The sequence below is a fragment of the Urocitellus parryii genome, chromosome 12 (genome assembly GCF_045843805.1).
Source record: "Urocitellus parryii isolate mUroPar1 chromosome 12, mUroPar1.hap1, whole genome shotgun sequence".
NCBI lineage: Eukaryota > Metazoa > Chordata > Mammalia > Rodentia > Sciuridae > Urocitellus > Urocitellus parryii.
The window spans coordinates 46168221-46180629 of NC_135542.1; the positions used below are offsets into that span (position 1 = coordinate 46168221).

The window sequence follows — 12409 nt, forward strand, 5'->3', positions numbered from 1 at the left end:
GTTATAAATGCCTCAGTTTCTTTCTTACACATTGTGATCAAGGTGAGCAGAGATCACACAACCCTACACACCCCAGAGAGAGCAGTTTTATCAAGGTTGTCAACCGGAGAGATTTTCAGTGTTCTCCTCTCTGATTGTGGTCCCCAGGAAGGACAGCTTCCCATGCTGAGCTGTGCTTATGTGGCTGGAGGCTCCCCACGAATCCATCCTCTGCTCCTCTGTTGCCCTGGTTCTGAGCAGTGGCTCCTAATGTAGGCTCCGTCTCATTCTATAAATAGCCACAGACACATCTTCAGTGGTAACACTTGGGAGTGGGGAAATCCATTGCCAATTTAGCTTCGCCCTATTGCAAAATTCTGACATCACAAGAGAACACAGAAGTGAATCATCCCTGTATAAATACTTTGATTAGATCATTTGCTTTCAAGACTTAAAAAAAAAAAAGGCAGAGAAAAAACGTGGTGTTCTGTTCCACTGTAGACAGGTACAGTAAGGTTGATTACCCACCCTTCCATATGTGAGCCCCTTCTCAGCTGTGAGAATAACTTATTCATTTTTTTTGATATGAAGATTGAACCCAAGGGAGTTTAACCACTAAGCCACATCCCCAACCCTTTTTATTTTTTTTTTTATTTTGAGACCAGGTCTCACTAAGTTGCTTAGAGCCTTGCTAAGTTGTTGAGGCTGGCCTCAAACTTGTGATCCTTCTGCCTCAGCCTCTTTAGTCACTGGGATTACAGATATGTACCACTGTGATGGGTGAGAATAATTTATTCTTAAAACCACATTCCTCTAGGTTCCATCCTTTGGAATGTTTTACCCTTTGGATCTTAGTTAAAACAATACAAATAAAAGGTCTTGAGTAATAAAATAAATAAAGGATTTTTGTTTTTTTTTTAAGGTTTTGCTTTGTTTCATTTGATGGAAGGATTGGCGGTATTACTTTTGACAGGTAAGCTCCCTAGATACATTTAATACTCCCTGAATACATTTAAATTAAATCCATCCCTCTCAGGGGCCACAAACTGGTTCCATTAGCTGAAGTTAGCCTGCCCTGCCTGTGCAGGGGACAACACAATGTGAACAACACAATGGTTTCAATTTAAATTCTGAGCTTCTATAGCTTAGTTACGGCTTGTTCTCTAGTTCCCCACAGTTGCTACCACAGCCTAATGTCTTACACACAGTTATGTACCTGCGGGACCTCTGTGGTCATCTGAGTTTCCAACCTCTAAGTTCTACTTATTTTACAAACAGGGGAACTGAGACCTAGTAAAGAAAATATGCTCAAGGATGTAGATCCTGGAGGTTGAAGGGCTCAGAAGCAGCTCCTTCAGCCTTCTGGCACCTGGATCCTTCCTCTCTGCTCACTGAATCTACACGCCACTTTCCCAGGCTTTGGCTACAATGATAAATGTGTGTGCAATTTCAGCAGACACCAGAGAGCAGGCCGGCGTTTGCCTGGGTGGATTTTGTAATGACAGCACTTACGTAATGGCAAGTTCTGTGACCTTCCTCTTTCTTTTCTGCCCTCCCATTCCTCAGGGCTCCACAAACCTCACACTCCTCTGTCATCAGGCAAACCTCAGCAGGGAAGGAGGGACATTTTCATTCTTCTGCCTATTGCTGCTTCTCCCTTCCTATCAAATGGCTCTGGGTGGAACCTTTTCCATTCAAAATCCACACAGGAAATGTTTCAGATGGTGCAAAGGGGTTTCTTTTTCCTTTTTTCCTGAAAAAAATCCTACTTGTTATTCAGGACCCCTGAGTGTTACCTCCAGTGTGAAGCTGTATCTGTCCCTTATTTTGATATTTGTAATATGTACCCCAGCATGTGTTCGTCTTTGCCCTATGCCTTATCATCCATGCCTTTATCTCCCCTTCTTGACTCTCTCCTCTAGATCTGTGTTTAGTGAATTGAATCGAGAGGACTGAAGTTCATCCAAACTTCCTGAGAATGGCTACATCCACAACTTTCTACAAAATTGCAATATGTATAGATTTGGATTCTCTCTTAAGGAAAACAGATCAGCGTGTATAGAGGCAAAGAAAAAGCTTCCTCTTCGTCTTCTGAAGGTTTGCTGAAATGAATGGGTAACAGATCGGTAGGAGAAAAAGGCATACTTCTTTCCTGAATATGCTTGGAGAACATGGGGAGTACAGTTACTTAACAGCCCAGCCAGGTTTAGATGCTTCAAAGCCTTTATAGGGCAGAAGGAGATGGGGGAATATAGGTAATTGGGGGCAGATGACAAGGACACGATTTTGATCTCTTCTTTTGGAAAGGAAAAGGGATCAGGATGCAAAAAGATCCAAATGGTCTCTACTGTCCAGGACAACACTGCCTAGTTTGGCGAGGGTCCAGTTCAGGGGCAGTGATGCAGAGAAGGGGGAGGCTGGGATCTGGAGAGTAGTGACTCACATGGGAAGCAGGGCCTGGGTTGCCCCAGAACTCAGTGATCCTCTTGGTATCGGAGTCCAGCAGTGCATTTAGGACAAATACAAGGAAACCTGGGGGCAGAGGCAAGAAGATTCCAGAGGGCTCACACAAACAGCAACTCTCCCCAGGAAGAGAGTGTCACAGGAAGAGCTGGGAGCATCTGAGCTTCCAGGCATTGGACATTGTACCTGCGGGACCCCTGTGGTCATCTGAGTTTCTAACCTCTAAGTGTGAGCCACATTTACAATGTGAGCCACACGCCCACTTTTATATTTGTATGAATCACATAATGTGAGCCACAAGCATACTTTTACTGGGAACCAGCACTGCATTAGATATTTCTAATGCTTGTTGAATTTAATTTTTTTTTCTAGCCTAAGTAGTAATTAAAGTCTTTGAGAAAAATTTCAACTTCCCAGTATGTGTGAGCCACACGCACACTTTCATATTTTCTAATTGTCACATTAAAAATGTACAAAGGTGAAAATAAATTACATAATATGTCCAAATACTTCTAACATCAAATGTCATGTATTTAGGAATATACCCTTTATATCCAAAGTATTACCATCTTGCTATGTAATTTATGTAAAAATTGTTAATGAACTATTTCACATGTTTTTCCATCTACATCTTCCAGTCTAATGTTTATTTTATAATTACACCACATTTCCATTTGATTGCTAAATTTTCACTGAAAATAATCTGTTTCGATTTCATAAAACTTTCCAGTTGAAAAGGTAGATTCACCTGCCCAAATTGTTTCGTATGTACCTAGGTTTCCCAATAACTGAACTGAATATCAGTTTTTAAAATTTAATTAGAATGAAATAATGATAGGAAGTCAGTTCCTCAGTGGCCCTAGTGACATTCCAAATACGCCAAACTCACCTTTGTTAGTGGCTACTGTAATAACAGTGTAATTTTAGAGAGAGCAGGAGCTGATGCTTTGCCCATTGTCTATTCTCCTTGGCCTGGACCTGCACTGGACAGAGAAGTCAGGTCAGTGTTCAATGTCCACATTTCTAAGTTTAACAGTCTAATTATAGTGGTGCTCTTGTGAGCCCAATCTTCTCCTCACCCCAGGGTTCATATTAGATGTCAATCTCCTGGACAAAAAAGGACATTTTATCTGCCATTGCTAATAGATGGAGAACCCAGAAAGCCCATGGGCTCCAAGTGGACCAGCCAGGACTGTCTATTTCTTCTACAAGAAACAGTGTAGATAGTTCTAGAAGAATCTTTCCAATTTTAAAGTTCATTGCAGAGAGATGCGAAGTTGAAAAATTTCTCAAAGACTTTAGTTACAACTTAAGTTAGAAAAAAATTAAAATCCAACAAGCATTAGAAATATCTAATACAGTTCTGGTTCCCAGTAAGTGCTTAGGGGTGAATGAATTAGTGTCATTTCTAAATATATCAGAGTATCCAACAATGGCTTTCTTAACTGGAGGAAAAAAATCCTATGATTTTTTTGGGGGGAGGGGGGTTAAAGTTGCTTTACATTTCTTTAATCATAATTAGGGGGAAATGAAACCCATTGGTTTGTAAATTAGTGAAGTTATTGTCTGTGTAAACTAACACAGTTAATTTATATCCTGTGAAAGACTTTAAAATAAAAATATTCACAAAGGGCCTGCTTTTAAAGATTTAAAAAATTGTTTTCTAAAAGAAAAAAAAAACTCATGATTGCCACAAGGTGGCACTAAAATCTAGTGAAAATTCCAAACTCTGGTCTGGTCTGAAGGGCAGGGAGTGATTTACAGGAAACACTGAGCAAAAAATAAACAAAGACCAAACATATTAGGTTGAAGATTGGGAATAAATTAATATCTTTCTTTTCCCTGAAATGGAATTCACCTGTCTCACTGGTGGGGGTATGTCATACAATGAATATACACGTTAATAAAATAAATCACTAAAATAACTTGTCCCACAGAATTAAAGTTTATTCCTACCTTTCATCAGGAGGGCATAGTGAAGGGGGAGAGGGAGGGAAGAGACTGTGGGGCATAAGGCTAGTTTGGAAAGGTTCATCCACTGAATGGTTCAGTCTGAGGCAGGGTTGGTCAAAGTATCCTGGGGGGGGGGGGAGGAACAGCAGGAAAATAAGTTGCTGTAGAACACAGATATTTCTATTTGTTTACTTTGACATCGACACTGCATATTTTGAGAAGTTATTTTGATACCGAGCTTTGAGCTCAGAACAACTCAAGATAGTGTCTGAAAATCAGGAAACAAATGAACTTAATCCCTCTTCCTGATCCTTTGTATTTAAGGTTTTTTTTAAAAAACACATGGTACAAAGCTTTAATTGTTTTATATTTTGGTAATATTTGAAACTTAAGGACATAGCCAAGATTCTCAAGCTATATTAAGACCAAGGAAAGCAGTGCGAACAATACAGCCATAAAAAGTTTCGACTAAAAGAAGAAAAACATGTGTAGATAAGATTTTTCTAATTGGCTAGCTTAAAAAAAAAAGTCCAGAATAAAGCCCTAAATTACCAACAACCAACAAAACTATTTAGTTACTGACAAATTAGTTCCATACATCTAAAAACAAAACAACAACAACAACAACAACAAAATGGGGCCTTGTAGTGGAGCTAATCCAGAGCCAAGGAAGCACAGCATTCCTGGTCTTTGAATAAGATATCACTTCAGGTGGGCCAAGGTTACCTGCACTAATGTCTTAGTTGACTTGATGATATCTGTAGAGTCACATAAAGATCTAGCTCTTAACATATGAGTTATAAGTGAAAATGCTGGGACATAGCTGGCTGAAAGGATTTAGTCAGATAACTGTTAAAGCAGAATCTGGAGTTGAGATAAATCCTAGGACGTGTCAGAGGAGTTCTGGAACCTAAGCTTCCACAATCATTTACTTTTCTTTTTTTTTTTTTTTTAATTTGAGATGGGGTCTCACTATGTTGCCCCGTGTGGCTCCAGCTCCTGAGCCTCAGTCTCCTGAGTGCTTGGAGCTAAAGGTGTGTGCCACTGTAACCATATCTACTGATTCTTGCATAAGGCCAGGCATTGTGTTGGGTCTTCAAGATGCTGAGATGAGATAAAATCCTGTCCCCTGCCCCAATAAATTGAGAGAGGGAGATGAAACTATGAGACAATAACCTCACCATGATGTGAGGGTCTCTCTGCAGAAAAAGAGAAGCATCCCGTTCATCCAGCCTGGATGCAATTCCCTGCTTAGTTGGTACTTGAGCCTCATGATGGACTCTGATCTGAGATTCAACTGTTTCTCCTTCAAATGCAGTCACACAAAGCCACTACTTGTTCCTACAGCGTATCCTACAATTTCCCACCTTTCCACTTGGTTCAAGCTATTCCTCCGTCTTGGGAGGCCCTTCCTGACTCCCCCTGCCTGCTTCCCTCCTCTTGGGTCCCTGTCAGTGGGTTGACTTAGGTATTTCTAGCCCAGAGGTTGGTGTCATCTCTTCTAGGAATAGGGGATGGATGAATGAAGTCTTGGTGCATATTAGGAGACTAGAAGTCCAGTATCCACCAGACACTAACTTGCTGTGTCCCCACCTGCAATCCTCCTCCACCTCACTCCACTTTTTTTTTTGGGGGGGGGTGTTTCAAGCCATTTCATCTCATCAATGGGTTTGGGGGTGGTTGAATTCTCTTCAACTCTTTACCTCTGACAGTTCACTGGAATGGAATTAGTTATGCAGAGCTGGGTGGAAGCTGCCCTTCCCTGGGGACTGTAAAATCCTCAAATGGGCTGGCATCAATCTTCCCTTTTCATTGTGCTAAGGGTTAGGCCTTAGGACAGTGCTCCTTCCCCTCATTTTCATCTAGAGACCCAAGTGGGGGCCATGAAAGGGGTGGGCAGTAGGGCATGGAGGAAGAGGCTGAGCCAGATCCACTCTGCAGTCAACTTGTATGGCTGCCCTAAGGCGAGTACGGGGGAGGGGGGGGGGAGCCGGTGAGCCGGCCCACACCACAGGAGGGGCCGCCTTCAAAGGAAAAAAAAAAAACTTTTGCTTGAATACAAAAGTTTACACGTGTGGCTGTTTACTTAAAAACAAAACCACTTTTAAAATCCTCCCCTCCCCCACAAGTTCGACCCCCCCCCCGCCCTCTTCTTACCCTCCCGCCGGGAGTTTGCAAGGAAGCGGGGCAGGGAGTCGCCAACGCCCCACAAAGTGCACCGAGTCTCGGACCTGCTCTCCCAGACCCTGTGGGTTCCAGCCTGCCAGTGGGGCCTCACGCACTTAAGCTGGGGCGAAGGCAACTACCGGGGTGGCGACACAGGCCCTCAGGGCTAGCCGCCGCGCAGACTCCCCAGTCGCCGCCTCTCCCAGCCCGGCGGCCTGGGCCGTCAATCAAGCTTGTCCGGCCCCGCCTTTGGGCTGCAGCAGGCGACCAATCAGAGTCAAGATCCGCAGCGATGAGCTCAGCCGGCTCGTTTCCCATTGGGCGGCTATATTAAGAAAGTGGCCGGACTCTTTAAATAGCGGGCGCTAGGGCCGCAGCCCGCATCTGCCACCGCAGTCAGGCTTTAGTCATCGGTTCCCCAGTACGCGAGGCCTAGACAGATCCGGCAGGGAGCTAGGCCGAGTTCGCGGCTCCAGCCACTTTTGCGCACAAAGCCGCCCACCCTAGGGCTGGGACGAGAAGAGCGGCCACAGCCCCGAAGCAGCGCTTCGAGACGCACGGTGCACCCTATGCCCCGGCGCCCCCACCGCCCCCGCCGCGGCAGCCCGAGCGCACCGAGAGAACGCGCCACCGCGGGGCCTGGGTGCAGCTAGCGACCCTTGCCCCCAGCGCGCAGCCCGAGGTGAGCGGTGAGCGGCGAGCGGGACGGCAGCGAGGCGTTCGCGGGCCCCCTCCTGCTGCCCGGGCCCGGCCCGCTCATGGCGGCCATCCGCAAGAAGCTGGTGGTGGTGGGCGACGGCGCGTGTGGCAAAACGTGCCTGCTGATCGTGTTCAGTAAGGACGAGTTCCCTGAGGTGTACGTGCCCACCGTCTTCGAGAACTATGTGGCGGACATCGAGGTGGACGGCAAGCAGGTGGAGCTGGCGCTGTGGGATACGGCGGGTCAGGAGGACTATGACCGTCTGCGGCCGCTCTCCTACCCGGACACCGACGTCATCCTCATGTGCTTTTCGGTGGACAGCCCGGACTCGCTGGAGAACATCCCCGAGAAGTGGGTGCCCGAGGTGAAGCACTTCTGTCCCAACGTGCCCATCATTCTGGTGGCCAACAAGAAAGACCTGCGCAGCGACGAGCACGTCCGCACAGAGCTGGCCCGCATGAAGCAGGAACCAGTGCGCACGGATGACGGCCGCGCCATGGCCGTGCGCATCCAAGCCTACGACTACCTCGAGTGCTCCGCCAAGACCAAGGAGGGCGTGCGCGAGGTCTTCGAGACCGCCACGCGCGCCGCGCTGCAGAAGCGCTACGGCTCCCAGAACGGCTGCATCAACTGCTGCAAGGTGCTATGAGGACCGCGCCCGCCCCGCCTTCCCCTGCCAGCTTGGCTCCCCCTCCCTGGCCCGTCCCCCACGAGCTGGGAGAAGGGGAGACCCACGTCCCCCAAGGACCCCGCCGGACCACCTGGCTTCTCCTGGCTGCTCTGGTTGTCGCGCCGAGAGTTGGCGTGGGCATCGGGTGCCCCCTTCCCAGTGTCTGTATGCGTCCAGCAGTGTTGCACAGGTCCGGACGCCCTGCCGAGTGCCAAGGGGTTCCTGAGCATCCTTTCCTGAAGAGCCAGGCCTCAGAGTGTGTGGTTGTGTGTCTGTTCAACCCCCCCGCCCCGTTTTCACCCCGCCCCCGTCTCTGGTCCCCAGGGACACGCAGGGCGCTGGAGTGTGGCCGCGCCCCATCAGTTGTTCACCCACAACCAGCGTGCGCGTGCGGTCTCTTGTCTGTAACATAGACCCCGGGAACTGCGGGAGGGGAGGGCTGGGGAGGTTGGGAGGGGTGTTATATAAATATAGATATAATTTTATTTTCGGAGGCGAGATGGTGTTATTTAATGGTGGAGGCGAGTGAAATGACCAGGGCCCCAAAACAGTTCCAGCCCAGGCTGGATCCGGCGCCCATCCAAGCATGAACTGGATTTGGCCATCTTTCCGACCCCTGAAGAAAACATTTGCAATTGACTTGGGGCTGAGAAGAACGCAGCTTCCAGACACAGTGTCTCCTGCGGATCAGCCCCCAGCAAACCCCTCACCAACCACCAATGTCAGGAGGGGGTTGCGCTGCCGGGCTGTTTTTGCCATAAGCGAACTTTGTGCCTGTCCTACAAGTGAAAATTGTTCAGCCCAAGAAACTGATGTTGTTTTATTTAAAGGCTAAAAACTTTTTGTTGAAAGAATTCTTTGCACAATTGTTTCATTGTTTGACATTTAATGCACTTGTCATTTGCATAAGACAGTAGCATTCTGACCATACTTGTATGCTGTAACCTCATCTACTTCTGATGTTTTTTAAAAGATGATGATGACTTTTAAACTAGGAGAGGGAAAAAAAACCCACTAATTTTTGCTTTGTTTTCTTGAAAAAGTGGCAACACTATTTGTGATTTTATTTGTGCAGGTTATGCACACTATTTTGATAAAGGAAGGTAAAAAGTATTGGGGTCTATTTAAAACTTTCATTTTTCACAAGGCAGTCTCTATAGCTATGTGAAATCTTCTCTGCATCTCTGTACAGAGAATAAACCTGCCCCCATTTCCTTTTTTCACCTCTCCTCCCAGCCCAGTGGTACTTCTACTAAATTGTTGTCTTGTTTTTTATTTTTTAAATAAACTGACAAATGACAAAGTGGTGAGCTTATGATGTTTACATAAAAGTTCTATAAGCTGTGTATACAGTTTTTTATGTAAAATATTAAAAGACTATGATGATGACATTTATAAATGGCTCCTGTGGTTTAATAGTGTATAAAGATATCTATAAATTTGGGACAAGGGAAGAACTCTTTGGTAAGACCCTTTCTTGATAACAATACCATTTGTCCTATAATAAATGATGATGAGATCCCTTTGGGGGATGTGGGGTTGGGTGATTGAGGGAGACCAGGTTGTTCCTGTCACATTCCTAGAGGAAGATGAGGGGGTTACTTGGACACCAAAGTAAAGATCTTGGACCTAATGTGTATTGAGTCCAATTAGGTGAGTCCATCAGCATGTCTTAAAGATAGTCTGAAGTCTCTCTGGGGGCTTAGCTTCTTTGAAAAGTTGTTATGTGTGCATCTTAAGCTTAGAGAACTTTTTTTTTTTTTTTTTTTTTTTAATTCTCAAAGTGTTATTCAGGCTGTTGACTGGGTCTCCTTCAGATCTAGGGGTTAGACAATACCCTGGATGAGACTGTAGATTGTTAGCACTGGGGCAGGAATTCCTCAATGAAAGTGGGAGAGAGAATTCAAATAAGGAGCTGATTCTTTACTGAACTTTCATCTGAATATGTTTCTGGAAGGAACCTAGAATGCTTTATTCTAAGGACTGAGAAGGGCTATATCATCCATGGGAGACTGGGTGTTTGCTACTTAAAGTTGGAGTAGCCCCATTTTATGAGCTGATTTCAGGTCCTTATCTTTTCTGCTGAGGCTCTGGAATGTAGTCAGGTTAATTTGGAGTTGGAGACCACATTGAAATCCTGCTGTAGGTATGAGGGCTCAAACCTGCCAGCTCCCAGGAGCTTCCAGGGAAGGGAGTGGCACCCCTCCAATCTACCTAAGAAGTTTGGGTTTTGTTTTTCAGCACTTTCTGGGTTTCAGGACTGTTTACCCCCATCTCCATTCACCTCCCCGACCCAGGGCCCTTGCAAGGGAGGTCTCCTTTGAAGTTTGTTTGCTTCAAAGCTGAGGAGTCAGTTTCCTTGGTTTCCTTGTCTTCTTCCAGACTCCAGAGTTTTTGTGAGTGAAAAAAACCTGGTCAGTAATGACCTTTCACCAGCTCAAACATGCAGTAACAGGGCCTCCAGCTCAGTTGGGCAGGGGCATGGTAGCCAACAGAGGGGGATTGTTTGGGCTCCACCAGGAGCTGAGAGAGTCACCACTCCTTGCCTCTTTGGCTCCACTCAACTCTACCTCATACCCTACTTTTTCATTTTAAAGGCAAAACTTCCCATTGAAAAAAGCAGGGTGTTTACTTGCAGGTTTCACATAGCAAATCCTTCACAGCCAACAAATCCTTCAGTACCAGGGAGTCCAGAACTCTGTGGGAAGAGCCCAGGCTTGGGCCCAATGCCCAGACTCAGCTCTGTAGCCAGCCAAGAGTCTGGAGATCCCACCTTCTGAAAGGGCCTCTCTGGCTTTCCTGCCTGGTACCTATAGCTGTCTGTTTTTTTATATTTTGGGGAGACAACCATCTAGATGATACAAGGCAGTCTGAGTTATGCTGCTTTTAAAATGCATGGCATTCAATAATTCTGCTGGAACATACTCTTCTTGACACATTAGGATCCAACTGGAAAATATAAAGACGAATTGCTGTAGGCTGAAAAATCAATTAGGAAAAAGAGGTAAAACATCTGGTGTTACTCTTAGGATATGAAAATTCATTTTGCACATTTAAAATAAATGTGTTGAGTTCATTTAATTGCCTGTTGAACAGTTTTGTGGAAAATAGTGGGGAGTTTCATTGATCCTGGGCATTTTACAGCAAGGGGCATAATCTTGGGTTCTCTTTTAATCTTACTATTAAATCAATATGGATTGTGTTTCTGAGGCCTTTTCCACATGTGCTTTGGTAGACTTAGAATGGGGTTTCTGAAACTTAAGTGTGATCAGAATCATATGGAGGGAGGGCTGGTTAAAACACAGATTGCTGGTCCTAGTTCCAGAGTTTTTGATCCAGAATATCTGGGCTAGGGTTTAAGAATTTGAATTTCTAACAGGGTCCCAAGTGATGCTGATGTTGCTGATTTGGAGATCACATTTTGAGAACTACTGTCTTAGGATAAGAGAATGTCCCTGACAATGTCCAGAGAATGGGGGTGGTTTCCATATTAAAGCAGACTGAATTCTGTGATGTTGTGTTCTGCACAACTTCCTTACTCCATGGAATAAAGAGCTCTCAGCAAGCTTTCCTTCTAGAGTCAATCCCTATCTTCTCTTCCCCACATTCTTGGGTAAAAATGGGTTGAATTCCCCTTTAGAGATTTAAGCCTGCCATTTCTGAATCCAGAATGAAACAGCACTCTGTAATTCATTCAGAGCGCTTTGTCAACTCTGATGAGATGGGGATACAGAAGCAATGAGACGTGGCTCTTGCCCTCCAGAAGCTGGTTTGTAGACCCCGTGGGTTGGGCAGTTCTAGGAATGCACTTACCAAGCCTGAAACCTAGCGTGCTCTGATGGAGGCATCAGAAGAGGGTGGGACAGGAGCCTAGGGTGCTTACATTTGCTTGGCATGTTTGGAAAGGTGTGATGGAGGAGGAGGCATTTAAGCTGAGTCTTCAAGCAGGTGTGGGTGATCTGTAGATGGAGGAGATTGGGGGATGGGAGGATGGGCCATCAATGCAATAATGACGCAGGCAGCTTCTTTTTACTTCTGTGGGGCCTGGGCTTTGGGGAATAAAGCTCTTTGGGGTGAGAACTATTTTTCTACTTTCAGCCCCTCTGGCATATATTTCTTCGATCAAGAAAAATAGTGTTACACAGCTAAATAAAACACAGCTCCTCCTTTCCTCCTATGCACAACGCAGGGAGCATCTATCTGGCAGACCAGGAGAGAAGGTAGGTGAGGATGGTTTCCATATTAAAGTCACCGTTTTCTCTGTGCCTTCCAAGAATGTGGCACACACACACAAGGGCAAGCTTTGTGGTAACTGCTCCTGGGAGACATGCACCCACTTTACTTGGTCCATCTTCTGTTTAGAGGGAGAACCTGGGCCTTCAGACACCCAGCAGGTCTGCTCCTCCAACTCTCAGCAGCCTCTTTTCTGGCCTGGGAGGTAAGAATCTAGAGGATCCCTGTTTATTCTTTTAGTCAGC

At 45.7% G+C, this 12409-nt stretch overlaps 1 protein-coding gene across 1 annotated transcript; it reads left to right on the forward strand.

The window, feature by feature from the left end:
* The first annotated feature begins 6937 nt into the window (after nt 1–6937).
* Nucleotides 6938–9324, forward strand: Rhob (ras homolog family member B). The gene has a single exon (XM_026394786.2). The coding sequence runs from the start codon at nt 7320–7322 to the stop codon at nt 7908–7910; it is 591 nt and encodes a 196-aa protein (XP_026250571.2). The 5' UTR covers nt 6938–7319; the 3' UTR covers nt 7911–9324.
* Nucleotides 9325–12409: the final 3085 nt, after the last annotated feature.